This window comes from Sinocyclocheilus anshuiensis, unplaced genomic scaffold, assembly GCF_001515605.1.
Source record: "Sinocyclocheilus anshuiensis isolate Anshui unplaced genomic scaffold, SAMN03320099.WGS_v1.1 scaffold62, whole genome shotgun sequence".
In the NCBI taxonomy this organism is placed as follows: domain Eukaryota; kingdom Metazoa; phylum Chordata; class Actinopteri; order Cypriniformes; family Cyprinidae; genus Sinocyclocheilus; species Sinocyclocheilus anshuiensis.
The window spans coordinates 609,394-625,120 of NW_015544180.1; the positions used below are offsets into that span (position 1 = coordinate 609,394).

General features: G+C 37.5%; 1 protein-coding gene across 2 annotated transcripts in view; it reads right to left on the minus strand.

Annotated features, from left to right (window-relative positions):
- cygb1 (cytoglobin 1) overlaps positions 1 to 9,367 on the minus strand; it is a 16,196-nt gene extending 6,829 nt beyond the window's left edge. Inside the window, exon 1 of one of the 2 annotated variants that reach the window (XM_016496652.1) lies at positions 9,134 to 9,367. In XM_016496652.1, coding sequence (XP_016352138.1) covers positions 9,134 to 9,267 — 134 coding nt within the window. In that variant the 5' untranslated portion in view covers positions 9,268 to 9,367. Of the gene's footprint in view, positions 1 to 8,569; positions 8,804 to 9,133 lie in introns of those variants that run through there. The other variant, XM_016496651.1, reaches the window with a different exon arrangement.
- Between the last annotated feature and the right edge of the window lie 6,360 nt (positions 9,368 to 15,727).

A 15,727-nucleotide genomic window follows, 5' to 3' on the forward strand; every position in this document is an offset into this window, starting at 1 on the left:
AAAACTGTGTGAAAGGGGCTGCTGTTGTGGGTGGTTGCCAGGGTGTTGCTATGCGGGTACTGAGGTGTGTTCCTATTGGTTGTTTGCACGTTGGGATGCGGTTGCTATGGTAAACATGAACTGTTGCATAGATACGAGAGTTGCTGCAATAAATAGCCCTATATATGAACTAAATTCATAATTCAGCTGCATCAGTGCTATTTTCAGTGTTGCTGTAAATGAGCTCTGCTCTGAACGCAACTGTATGTGTTTGCTCTGATGCAACAGTTCAGATGATGTTCATTTGAATAATTTATAGTCTCGGATCATTTATTTTTGTCTCCAGGCCCCAAACATGATGACTTATTTTTCTGACAACAGGCTGATCGTAAATTTAAAGATGTCCTGAGGGAGCAGGTTTCACCAGCGAGTGTTTGTTATGGGTTTTGGTATATCTCGTCCTTTTAAACCCACATATTGCTGTTTCATCTTGTCTGCACATCCCTTCAATTTCCTTTAAAGCATTTTAATGTTTCATAACAATACCTGACGCTTGCGGCGAATCACACATCTGAAATCCCTGTTACTAATGAAAGTGGTTGAATTGTGGTTTGATACCAATCATCCTTGAAGGTTTTTGGGTTAAATCATGCTGCTGGATGAAAGGTTGGCTAGAGGTTTGATGGGAAGAGAACAGACATGTCAATCCTGGTTAGTGGCTGTTAGACTACATACAGCAGAAGTGGAGTGGACTAGTTTACGCTAAATTATTTCATGTGAGAATCTGTTCAAGTTTCAAAACAAAAGAATGCTTAAATGAAGAAATTGATTTTAATTATGGGTTGAACAAACTTTTAAAGTGCATAATTATTATTCCGGTCATATTTTTTCCCAGGCAAATTTACCAATTCCAAACCACATCAATCTAAATAACTACTATTCATTTAGTCTTTAATCATTTATAAATGATATATAATTGTCCAAGAAGGATGGAATTGAAAAACGCCTTATTTTCAGGTGTGCATAATTAAGCAGGGTTTCTTTTACAGTTCAAATGAGCCAAAAAGAGATTTAACTGAGACTGAAAAGTCAAAAATTATTAAATGCCCATGAGAAGGATTCAATGCAAATGCAATACTAGAAATGGCAAAGTTAAGGCATGAGCACTGGAAAGCGAAATGCTCATTGGGTCAGCAGGGTCAGAAAAAAACTGGTGGAGAAGAAAAGACACATTAACTGCAAAAGAATGAAGAATTAGGTGTAAAACCATTAAGAACCATTTAGTCTCCAGTTCCACCGTTTTCCAGAACTGCAACCTACCTGGAGTCTCCAGAAGTGCAATGCGTCAGATTCCCAAGGACTTAGGTTAGGTAAAGAATCCTAAAAACTGACCCCTGCTAAATAAGAATAACATGCTGAAGTGTTGTGAAATACATGAAGACTGATTTTTATAGGCTTTTATAGACCGAGAGTGACTCTTGAAGGACCAGCAGCACATCCTCTTGTAGCACTCTTTCAAGAATTTATCTTCAGGAATGTGGCAGTAAATTTTGGAAGGTCATTTCTGGTCCACAAGGACTTAGGTTAGGTAAAGAATCCTAAAAACTGATCCCTGCTAAATAAGAATAACATCCTGAAGTGTTGTGAAATACATGAAGACTGATTTTTATAGGCTTTTATAGACCGAGAGTGACTCTTGAAGGACCAGCAGCACATCCTCTTGTAGCACTCTTTCAAGAATTTATCTTCAGGAATGTGGCAGTAAATTTTGGAAGGTCATTTCTGGTCCATCTCGACAAGACAGACTTTTCAGGATAGGAGCTGGACTAAAAATGAGCTCCCAAAACTCGCTGGCAGATTCCTGAAGATAAATTCTTGAAAGAATCATGCACACCTGAATATAAGGCGTTTTTCACTTCCATCCTTCATAGACAATTATATATCACTTATAAATGATTAAAGACTAAATGAATAGTAGTTATTTAGATTGATGTGGTTTGGAATTGGTACATTTGCATGGAAAAAAATATGACCAGAATATCAACTTGCATAATAACTATGCACGCACTGTATACACACACACACACACACACACACACACAAGTGAAACGTTTTACCAAGACAGTAAATATGCACAATAATAATTTACTTTATTGTTATTCATATTATTTCTTACCAGTTCATGCTGACATCCTAAATGATTTTATAAGAATAAATCAAAAATATGTTACATTTGACAAAATAAATAAAAACACATAAAACATTTTATTTAGAATAAATGAATTGAATTATGAAAAGTGAGTGTTTCATGTTTAAATGAAGTCAGATTGTTGGAAAAAAAATTAGAGGCTTATTATAATATTTTAATGAAAGATTATGAAGACAACCCTTTTAAAGATTAATCTGAGTTGGTTTGATTTCATGTTGCTTTCAGAATTAAGCCTTTTGCATGTAATTTGCTTGAAGTTGTAAGAAATTGAATACTGTTATATTATGGTTAGTAATTAGTAATTTTGCACTTTTTGTGTTTCTACAGCCTTGTCTCAAGCGTTCAGCACCAGAGCGGCTCTGATGGTGATCCTACGAGCCTCTTGGGCTCCTTCACTAGTATTTCACCTCTCAGAACTGAACCGTGAGTCAAACCGCTCACGCAACAGGAAGATCCGTCCCATGAAACAGAGACAGAATCTAGTAAATGCGCAGAGAAGAGACATGTGCTCACATGTCCAAATCAAACGGGAGATAAAGAGAGACTGTCTTCTCTGTCATCTGAATATGTCAAAACTCATGTCTAAGTGCTCGAGCTCTTAACCCCTGACTCCAGATTCATGTGTCAGCGGCTGGAGGACGAACAAAGGCAGTTCAAATCCCCTGGGAACGTGAAAACAATCATGGGATAATAAACAGAGAGCATAGATGAGCTGTTAAGAAGACACTTTGAGTCCTTATGTATGCAATAAGACAGCCGCTTGTGGCCCAGCTATTTCTATTTAGCTTTATTCCAGTTTTAGCCATTTTTATAAGGCAACCTTTATCATTTTTAAGCTTTTCATCTAATAGTTCTATTTTATTTCAGCTTTATTTGAATGAACAAAAATGATTTTTAATAGTTTTCGTTAACAATAACCAGTGTTGGGGAAAGTTACTTTTAAAAGTAATGCATTACAATATTGCGTTACTCCATAAAAAAAGTAACTAATTACGTTACTTAGTTACTTTTTATGGAAACTAATGCATTATGTTACTTTTGCGTTACTTTTTAAATCTGGACAGGGCTTGCTTGTTTGTTTTTAAAATAAAAAAGTTCTATTTTTGGCAAATATAAAAGCCTTTTCACACCAAAAGTGAAATGAATAAGTCTCTGGCTGAAGGGAAGTAAATTTACGGTAGAATGCAGAAGAAGAAATTTCAACACACTTCAGCAATTAAAAAAAGACACACAAATGTTTGTCTAGAGTAATTTGTGCTTATTAGTATGGTTGAACTGGATCATCGACGTAACTCGCGTTACTTGTAATGCGTTACCCCCAACACTGACAATAACAACACTGTTTGGAACAATATGACATGAGTAAAGGCCTGCTCACACTTAAAATTTGCATATACAAAATATCACTTCTATCTATAACGATAACTATAAACACAAAGTTTCAATAATCATTGTAACTTTAAGAGAATGGCGGCGTCCACACGACATCTATAATGACAACAACACAGAGAAAAGATATGGTTGAAATCACTTTCAGAGTGTTTTTTTTTCTACAGTTGATGAACAGTAAAAACGTTATTGTCCGCTGGTGTAGCCACTAATATATAATTATCATTATAGTTATCGGTATAGTTAGTTATGTTGATGTAGACGCTAAAATATTTATTGCTATAGTTATCATCCACTGGTGTGGATGCTAATATAGTTATAGTTGTATAGACATTTTGATGGTTGTTTCTTTTTTGGCTTTTGACTTCAATTGTCTCGCCCTTCACTCGCTCTCCGTTGTCTCTCACTTTTATAAACTGTTGTTCATTGCTGCTCTCTTCTTGTGCACACATCATGACTGAGCTGATTTTGCCATTTGCAACTACTTCTTGGTTGCAGTCTGGTGCTTTTTATTTTATCACCAACTATAGTCACAGCCATGAAAGCGTGTCTTGTAGAGCTTCAGTGTGTGCTTGGGTTTGATTAAAACGTAGAGAAAAATGGATGATAACATCTGATTTAATCCACTGACCTGCTAAATTAAAGCATCACAGAGAGAAATATAGTCTCCTGCGAACGCCCTGCATGTCCCCTCTGAGAAATAAATCTAATTTCACGAGCTGAAAGAGTTTAATTATGAATCTTTACTGCAGCCCTTCAGATGTGATCGTCAGAGAAGATGTGAGCTGATATCTTTAGAGAGAAATTACTGCTGCAAACATCCATCACATTCCTCAAGCGTTGTGCAAGGTCAGGAATGAAGAAATATGAGCTCATGTGAGGCTTTCAGGTGGAAAAACTTCATGCTGCGTCAATGACTCGCTCAAATTAACCAGATTCCTGACCATCAGAAGAACAGCAAGACATCCTCTACTTTAACAATGATGGACGAGTGCTGTAATAATGCCGCGTTCAAGTCCTCCTGGGACGTTCGTACGAGTTGACAAGTCGTAATTACGACGTCAGGTGCGTTCAAGTCAGTTTAGTCGGCACAAGATGGCGGTGTACCTTTGTGTGTATAAATTACAAGAAAATACAACAGGGTCTGCATTTTTTTACTTGGATTTCAGCTGCGTAACAAGAACATGACCAATTTAAGTTTATAGGACAACTAAACTATCAATTTAAACAAAAATTTACCGTCAACTACAGACGTTGCATCCATCGATTCCGCCATGTTTCTCATTGACACGCCCCCAACTCGGAAACTCGGGGCTTAAAGAAACGTTCGAGTTTCCCACTCGTAATAACGACTTTGTGGTGGCGTTCATGTGCGTTTAACTCGTAAATACGATCTATCCGACATGATTTGAACACACCATACGATACAAACATTATAAGCAAAAATTGCATCAAATGATAATTTTATAAAACTTTTTTTTTTTTTGCACTAGTAGATCTAGTGATGTCATGCAAGTTAATAGGTTTTATAATATATTGATTCAGTTTAATCGAATGCCCTTTCTTTCATTTAAAGTGCCCCTATTATGAGTTATGAAAGGTTCATATTTTGGTTTTGGGAGTCCCCAACAACAGGTTGTCATGCATGCAAGGTTAAAAACACTTTCATTGTCTTATAATATGCATTTATTTTTACCTTACTTGCTCAAGGACTTCCAAACCATTCGCTCAACGATTCATTTTTCCAAACCCCTCCTTTGCGTGACACTAATCTGCGGTGATTGAAGGTCAAAAAACACTTTCATTGTCTTATAATTTGCATTTATTTTTACCTTACTTGCTCAGTGACTCCCAAACGATTTGCTCAAGGATTCATTTTTTCCAAACCCCTCCTTTGCGTGACGCTAATCTGCGGTGATTGGTCCGATTGGTCTCATTGTCATTGCATCACACCTGTAATGCCTGATAAAGCAGCGTTTGTGAGGGCTGCTTTGTGTGCAGCGTTACCGGGGAGACCGCTATTTTTACCACTCCAGAAGCGGCACCTAGTGGCAAAGAATGAATTTGCATTTTCATTCAGACCAATGCGAAAAGACCAACAAGTGGGCGGGCAATATGCTATTGTTTCATGTTGACGTCAACATAAAACGGCTTGGGATTCGTTTTAAAAACGACTCGTTTCAATGATTCAGAGTCGACTCTTTCTTTTGAGAGACAATAACTTTATACACGGTGCACTTTCAGATTTAAAACTTTACAGGATGTTTTCATTCACTTAGAGCTGTGTTACACACTGCATGAAAGGTCATTTTCAAAAATCCATAATAGGGGCACTTTAATGTTCTTGATTTATTTCTCCAAGCTGTATTATATACATAGGCTACTCTTTATAATCTTTTATGGTTATGCCAGTAGATCTATAAAAGAGATACAGTTGGCAGTGAAGTAAATCGAGTCAGTTTGTGATTTCTGTGAACTGTTTTCTAAACGAATCACAGACTATCCTGACTCAAGAGCTTCAGTTTCAGATATCTGGCCTGAATTCTCTTTGATTTACTCATTTTATAAACTCTGCGTGTTTCTTTTTCCTCTCAAATGCATGTTCATTCACTTAACTCTCTGCATTTGATCATGTTTTAATCGAGTAATGGCCTGTGATTCCCGATTCGTTAGTATCTGAGATTTGTACTGACACACTGAGAAACTTTACTGCAGTATTAATAATAACAGATGAATTTGCCGCTAAATGACACATACAAACAAAACAAACGGTGGCTGGTCACTTTACATGTCAGTCAGATGGTTTAAGTGGGTAATCAGACTTTATAGTGTGTATTAATATTTTGATTTAGCTTTAATTTTATGTTTTTAGGTTTCTGTTTAATTTGAGTAATTTTGTTATATGCTTTTGTCATTTTTATTAGTTTTTTTTTTAATATTTCAATTCAGCTTTATCTTTAATTTGGGCAATTTTAATACTTCCTCTTATTTCAGCTAGTTGCCAAGGCAACATTTCTCATTTTAATTCAAGTTTTTCATTGAATATTTATGTTTTAAGTTATTTAGCTTATATTAGTGTTCATCTGAATTAATGAAAACATTAAGTGAAAAAGTTTTGAACTGAAAAATTGGGGTTAATTGAAATAAGTTTTAGTTATCAATAACAACACTGCTATGTCCTAGATTTATCTAGGTATCTAAATCAGGGCATACCAGTGCAAATGTCGAGGAGCTTTTGCAGCACAGAAGATCACGAGTGTGAAAGAAGCATGAGAAGTTTCTGCACTAAAGCTGTCGTCTCTGAAACCATAAAGAGCAGCTGGAGATCCCAACATGCTTTCAAGGTCCGTATGTTCACCAAATCCCAGCAGTCACACCTCAGCTCTACCCACAATCCTCCTGCACCCAATTTAACAACTTTTTCCATACAATAGGATATCAATCTTTGACCACATAAGCAGCGCCAGTGGGATTAGTTTTCACATCTTTCATGTGAAGTCACCATAGAGCGTGGGTCCTCCTGGACTTGGACGTAGACTAGTGTATGTTTTTATCACATACACTGTGATGACGGTTCATGACTCGCTTCTTGAAGGGATCGAACCAGCAACCTTCAGATGACCAGTCCTGAACAACACTTGTGGACATCACCAAGGAAAACAACTTGATGAAGTAAACACTGTCTATGTACAAATGCTGAAAAGTTTGTGTGCGAGTTTAGAGAGAGAAAATATCAGCAGCTCAGTATGAAAATAATAGAGATTGATGGAAATTCCCCACCATGATAGAAACAAGGGTTTCTTTATTTGCATAATTAAACTCTTTCATTGGATCTCCAGAAACCCCTAGTGCAATTGTGATTAATACTACCCGTGTTTATTTAAGTCTTATTGTGGGAATACTGTAGTACTTGGAAATATAGCAGACTACTGAATGAATGCCATTTGCAATGCAATGTCAAAGAATACCAAGATATTAAAACGCACACACACACACACACACACACACACACACACACACACGGTATTATCATGGTACATGTCCAAATAACCATTAGAGACTGTTACTATGATTTATGTTCAAAAATTACCAATTACCACAAATTACCAATCACCACAATTCTATATGTCAAAAATCTGGTGGCATTACCGTAGTAAATGGAAAAAAAAAACTGCATTATCATGGTACATGTAAAAATAACATAGTATTCCCAAATGTTGCATATCAAAAACTACGGCAAAACTATGGTAAATGCTCAAACAACCATAGTATTACCATGGTACAAGTTAACAAAATGGTACTACCATGGTACGTTTAAAAAAATGACCAATTATAAATGTCAAACACCATATTATTATTATGGTAAATGTCCAAACACACTGTATTACCATGGTACATGTTCAGAAAAAGGAAAAATGCAGTAATACCATGGTGCATTTCCAAAAACGATCATATTACCAATTGCAAATGTCAAAAACATCATAGTATTATTATGGTAGATATTCCAAACCACTGTATTAAAAACTATGGCATAACCATGGTAAATCTTCAAACAACCAAACTATTACTATGGTACAAGCTAAAAAAAAAATGGTACTACCATGGTATATTTCCAAAAACTACTAAATGACCAATTATAAATGTCAAAACACCATTTATTATTAAGGTAAATGTCCAACAACTCTGTATTACCATGGTACCTGTTTTACCAAGTACCATGGTAAAACTATGGCATAACTATGGTAAATGTCCAAACAACCAAGTATTATGGTACCTGTTCAAAATAAAGGCAAAACGCAGTGCTACCATTGTGTATTTCTAAAAACTAGGATATTACCAAATATAAATGTCCAAAATGTCATGGTATTACTATGGTACATGCCCAAAAAACCTTGGAATAACCTAAGTAGAAAACTATGGTGCTTGTTCAAACAATCAAAGTGATAACGTGGTAGTTTCTGCGAATGATTGACGTGTGTAAGTAAGACGGACCTGATGAGCACAGCGACTCCAGCGTTCTCTCGGTTCTCATAGACGGGTCTCCATGTGTCCTGGATCACACACACATCGTCCTCGGTGAGAGTCTCAGGACTCTGTATGAGCTCCACACCTCCGTCTCCCTCCATCCAGACACTCGCTGAGAAACACTTGAGAGGGAGAGAAAGAGCTCTGTGTGTGTGTGCTGCCGGGGTCTTTATTTCGGTCTCCTCAAGAGTCTGATGAAGAGTTACTGCTGAATGAAGAAGATCCTCCCACCCGCTGCCCTTTATCCCTCTCTCTCTCTCTCTCTCTCTCTCTCTCTCTCTCTCTCTCTCTCACACACACTCAATTATGGTACCTGTTCAAAATAAAGGCAAAACGCAGTGCTACCATTGTGTATTTCTAAAAACTAGGATATTACCAAATATAAATGTCCAAAATGTCATGGTATTACTATGGTACATGCCCAAAAAACCTTGGAATAACCTAAGTAGAAAACTATGGTGCTTGTTCAAACAATCAAAGTGATAACGTGGTAGTTTCTGCGAATGATTGACGTGTGTAAGTAAGACGGACCTGATGAGCACAGCGACTCCAGCGTTCTCTCGGTTCTCATAGACGGGTCTCCATGTGTCCTGGATCACACACACATCGTCCTCGGTGAGAGTCTCAGGACTCTGTATGAGCTCCACACCTCCGTCTCCCTCCATCCAGACACTCGCTGAGAAACACTTGAGAGGGAGAGAAAGAGCTCTGTGTGTGTGTGCTGCCGGGGTCTTTATTTCGGTCTCCTCAAGAGTCTGATGAAGAGTTACTGCTGAATGAAGAAGATCCTCCCACCCGCTGCCCTTTATCCCTCTCTCTCTCTCTCTCTCTCTCTCTCTCTCTCTCTCTCTCTCTCACACACTCATGTTCTCCTCTTTACTCACAATCACACCTTCCCCCTTCAGTTTACTTGTTTTTTTCTCACACTCTTGCATCCGTCTGCTGCTCACCCACAGGAAAGACAACAGATGAGATCTCTGTAATATCTCATTTGTTTCTCCTGGACAGCGAGGAGATTCAATGAAGAGCAAACAGAGGCTTGTTTTGATCTCCTCTAGAGTTTCAGAAGAGATCTGAAAAGTCTGCCATCAAAAGTCCTGTTTTTTGTCTTGTTTTATAGTAAAACATACATGTCCTTAAAACGAGACACTAAGAAGCAAAATTGTTCCTTAAGCATCTTCAAGGGGTAGTTCGCCCCCAAAGTGATTTTAATTCGTTCCTAGACGTTCTTTCTTCTGTGGAACACAAAATTATGATGTTTTTGAAGGTTTATAAGGTTTTCAATGAAAGTCAATGGGGTTCAGTGTTGTTTGGGCATTAATGTTCTTTAAAACATCTTTCATGTTCCACAGAAGAAAGAAAGTCCTACAGGTTTGGAATGACATGAAGGCAAGTAAATGATTTTTGGTTGAACTGATTCTTTATGGAGATTGTATTCTCTTTGAGGGCTTTGTAAGGGTCCACTGAAAATATATATGCAAATACATTGAATTTAGTTGACAATATTTACTCATATTTCTTATCACATGATCTGAGCTGCTCCACATTCTTTTAATGCCTCTTTACGCTTAATGGATGACAACTATTGACTAATTTTGGTTTGTTCTTGTAGGAGAAACGTCTGAGATGAAGTTGACATGAAACACAATGAAGAACTCCAGGTAAATCCTTACACCGTGTCTACACCGGACGCGAGTGGCGCGACAAAATACAATAGAACCTATTATGCTGTCTATGTGGCGTGGCGCGACAAATTCCCGACAGTAAACTGCAGCTGCTGCGTTCTATTTATGACGTACTGACACAAATTTCAAATGATTTTCAACGGTCGCTTTGTCGCGTCCAGTGTAGACAGACTTTAGCTGTTGCGGCGCGGCGCGACACGACAACTGTCGCGTCTGGTGTAGACGCGGTGTTATTCTTTATCTTGAACAAACACACACGAGCACTTTAAGAGCAAACGTACGCGCTCCACCTTACATCAACACGGCTGAAACGGCGTCGGTCGCACCATAGATGAACAGCTGCACATCCAGAAGATTGTTTTATTGCTCAGATGCTGATGTTTCAACAGTTTAACGGCCTTTTCTGTAATGATTTATTAAAACACAAATATTGTTTCAGATGTTTCTCCTTTGAATCCCCACAGGAGAAAGAAAAACAGGCTCAAATGGGTCAATAGTGGTCTTCCAGTAAGAGTATAGAGCTCATTTGTTGAGAAATGTTTGAGTTCATACAGTATGTACTGAGTTAGCATGATGAAGCTGTTTTTTCAGTGTTCATGATCTTTTAACTAGACTGGTGGGCGTGAAGCATGTGTACGTGTGTGTATGATTATGTGACAGTCAAAGCAGTTTCATAGAAACCCTTTACACACTTTCACACTGACATAATCACAGAGGGAGAGACTCAAGGTGCGTCCCAAATCGCGTACTTATGCACTATTCTATGACGTTTTGTAATGTGAGTAGTACGTTCACACTGAAAATTCCAAAAAGAAAAAGTGCACTTTAAATACCCGGATGATGCACTTAAAGGGGTCATATGATGCTGCTAAAAAGAACATTATTTTGTGTATTTGGTGTAATCGAAGTGTGGGAAGTTGGACACTTCATGCACTCAACTGTCGCAGCTTTAATTACGTCACGAAGGGGGAGGGGCTATCAGACTCCGATTATGAATGACAAAATAACCTTATATAATTCATACTCTACATGGTTGAGTACATAGTGCATAAGTACATAGTGTATGAGTGTATAGTGTGTCATTTGGCACGCAGCTTCAGTTACACCATGAGTTCAACTGGTTTAATGGCCAGAAGGATAGATTAATAGACTGATAGAACGATAGTTCTAAAGATAGATTTTTGAAGGGTGGTTTAGTCAGACTGAGCTCATTTCTGGGGAGTGTCACACAAACAGAGAGCGGCAGGTGTTTGGGTTGTTCAGGGACAGATCAGAGGTTTTAGTTTTATTGTTTAGTGGGCAGTGTGTTTTGAGGGGTCGTCGGGTCAGTTTGACACCTGTCTGCAGTGTGAGCTGTGATCTGAGTGATTGTCAGTCCTGTCTATTTGCGTCGCTTCAGTAGTTTTCATACATTGCTGTGAAACTGCAGGATCTGCAGTGTTTTTGAAAGAACTAGCTTCTGTTCTCCAAGGCTGCATTTATTTGATTAAAAATACATTAAAAACAGTGAAATATTTTTACAACTCAAAATAGCTGATTTCTATGTGAATATACTTTAAAATGTAATTTATTCCTGTGATCAAAGCTGAATTTTCAGCATCATTACTCCGGTCTTCAGTGTCACATGATCCTTCAGAAATCATTCTAATATGAAACATTTCTGATTATTATCAGTGTTGAAAATAGTGCTACTTAATAGTTTTGTGGAAACTGTGATATTTTTTTTCAGATTGTTTGTTCAATAGAAAGTTCAAAAGAACATGATTTGTTTTGTAACATTATAAATGTATTTACTGTCACTTTTGATCAATTTAATGAATCCTTGCTTAATAAAAGTATTGAAAGTATTCTGAGTAAAAAATCTTACTGACCTCAAACGTCTGAATGGTCGTTTATCTGTCAGTACCAAGGTAATAACATTTAGTGTTTAAAGGAAACGAAACATACATGAGATCGCCATTAAATCTCCTACACTGTAAAAAAATGACAGTGAATTTAACGGTAAAAGACTGTAAAAATTCTACAGTAAACATTTTTTTTACAGTGTACGATATAAAAGAGCAACATCTGAGTGATACTATTGTAAGGTCTTTATTGCAGTCTGAGAACTGCTTGTAATGTGAATATCATCACTGAATGTAACACATGTGAAATGTTGCAAATGATGCGTGTGACTGTTGAAAGCATAGAAAACTTACTCAAATGGCCCAAATATTTCTCACACATGCACACCAATCATATATCAGGGCTTTGCTGCTGAAATATGAACTGTATGGATTGTGGGTGTACAAGGTCAGGAATCTAAATGAAAGGCAGGTGTCTGTTAAAGGTACATCCCAACCCTGAGGCCTGTGACCTGTCATTACAGATTCGTTACAGTATTTATCATAATCCTTCTTTTCATACTCAACTTCTGACGAGCAATTACACTGTCAGTCATGTTTACACTTAAGTACAAGTTGTACATTGACATTTCAGTGCACTTGACAGAACAAACTGAAAGTTGTTTGTTACTGAGTTTCGTAAAATATTAGGTCTGTTCATTCACACAGCCATGTTTGAGTGGATTCAATGTCTCAGCCAGTGAATGTAACCTGACAATGCAACAACTGTCATTGATCCTTTGATTTACTGTGTTTCATCTGCTCTCTAGTGGACGATGCAGTTACACGCAAGAAAGGCATGAGAGGTCAAGTTTGCATATTTGCACAGCAATATTTATAAATTTACTGGACAATGGGCATTATAATTTATGACAAGGTTCAAAACGAAACAGTGCAAATAATATAATCAAGACATGTGTATATAAATGCTAAGTATATATATGCATACATAAAGAGAAGTGTTTATTATGTTGTTTATTATGTTGTAACAATATATGTTATGTTCTATTCCATAGAATTCAGGTTTATTTACATAGCGCTTTTCACACACTGTTTAAAATCAGCTTTACAGAAAATCACAATGTTTAAGTTTATAGTATTTTAATATCTTATTGCCTTATAATCGCGATTTAGCGGAGTAATAGAGTTAACATGTGGACTCATGCAACTTATTGATTACTCATTGCGTTAACTTACACTGGATCGCTTATTTAACAAGTGCACTTGCGTAAAAACATTTTTCAAGTTCAACACTTTTTGTTCCATTCAGTTGTGGTGGATGATGCTGATAAAGCGCCGCGGAACGAAGAAACGTGCGTCTGTGTGTGTGTCTCATGTTTGATAATATTCGTTTTCTCATTTCTTTATCACAAAATGCTAAAACTGGCATCATTTTGGAGAGAATTCGGCTCTTTTAAATCTCTCTTTTTAACCCATCTCATGGTTGTGATGCTAAACTCTCGTATGAGTTTCTATTGGTTTTGTATTCTTTGCACTGTTCTGAGCATTGATATTTTATGTGCAACAATAGCATGCTCAGGCTCAGTGGCCTTACACCTGATTTGAAATATTTTCGGCATTTCACCAAGCAAAAATCAATTGAAATCATAACAAAGAGTAAAGACCAAGCGCCTAACAAGGTCTCCGTGCGTTAAAGTTACAATATGTAAGATTTTTGTAATATAATATCCAAAAATCACTTGCACAGTGTTATATATTTCATGCAGTTGTGTAATTACGTTATCTCAAAAGTTCCCAAGGATTTGTAAATCCAGAGAAATTCCAGTTTTAAATAATGACTTGTCCCTGGTCATTGTCGCCTATCAATGACGCAATATCCGCACTATCCTCGGTTTCCGCTTATGAATACTACGGCAACACACGTGTAGAAATGCAGAAGTGTTAGTTATACCTCATGTAGCGCGCCACTGTTGTGCATTTACAATATCATGGATCACGATTACACTTTGGAAAGTACGGAATATCCCAAAAAACGTAGACGTACACCAACTGAGGCAAGAAGGCATTGGGACAAACACAGAAATAAAACTAGAATAAATATCGGCGTGGCGTTTCCAGAATGGAGAGAGCTTTGCGAAAACCTCGGACTGGACAGAGACTCCGCTCTCGCGTGTGTTTTAATAGGCAGGTAAGCAAATATCATCCATGGAAATTATTCGTGAAAACGACATCTCCCACCGTTCCATGTTCCGTCATTGCATCATCGAGCTTCGCATCTGTTATTGTTTTGAAAATGCGACCTCTAGCGGCGAAAACTTACATATTGTACCTTTAATTCGAATGGTTTGTTTTCCCCCCACGGCATAAACGGATATGACGTTTTTGTGGGCGTTCCCAGTAATGCCGATCAAGTCATTATTAATAATTTTGAAATGTAATATGCAAAATTGCAATGCAATATGCAGTGTATTTCTGTATTTAAATTTACATTTTCCCACACATATGTGCAACATTTAGTGCAAAATGAAAATGTACATTTGTCATTTCCTACACTAGTTGTACTATGTAGTACAGTAAATACATATTTTAACGCTTTATATGTTGCAAAATTAAAATGAAAATGTATTCCCCAAATTGATTAGATATGTTTTAAATGTCCAAGCAAAAACTGTAGCAAAATTATCCTTTAAATGCTGTTTTTCCTAAATGCATTTAGACTTCCGGGTATACTAAAATTTTGTGGGCCCTGAATGGGCTACTTCACAAGGGGCCCTGGGTGTTTTTTTGTTTTGTTTTTTGTGGGCATGCCCACAGTGGGTTGCCCACAGAAAACCCACATAGGGCCCCTAAAGGGCAAAACTACTGTGGGCCCTATGTGGGCTAACACACATGGGGCCCACATGGGTTTAGTGTGGCTTTGCTCTGCCCGCACTGTCCAACAGAAAACCCACAGTGGGTCCACATGGGCATGTTTGCTGGGACAACTTGTTACGTTGTCATTCACTCCTGACAAGAACCACCCACTGAGGCTCTGACCAACAAGTAAACTGTCCAACCATCCAGCCAATGAGATGAGATCTTTAAAATCCTGGCAGCTCATTGGTGTGTACTTTACTAGATCAATCTATTTGAAAATTAAAATGGACAAAAATTTCAAAATTCTTAAAGCTGCAGTCCGTAACTTTTTTTGGTTAAAAATGATCCGAAATCAATATTTGAGCAAGTACATAACCAGCCAGTGTTCAAAACTATCGCCTTACTTTAGCCCGATTCACAACGGTTAGCTTATAATAATGTTTTCTAATTTGAGTGGTACGGGTAGGTTTTCGCGGGATATTCGAGCATGGCACTGCTTCATTACGTCACGTCTGTAAACATAAAGAAGTTGTCCCGGCTACTAGGCTATCGCATGTGAGGATCCTGCAGGTGGCGGATCGTTTATGGCCTTTTCTCACAGCAGCCAGAGTAATTAAATGTATCATTGTGATGACGGATTGTAATCCAGAAAGGATTATGTGTTTATGAAACACATGTGAATGGAATTATATTCCAGTTATAATTGTGCTTCTGATTACAGATAGCCTGGGATTACACAA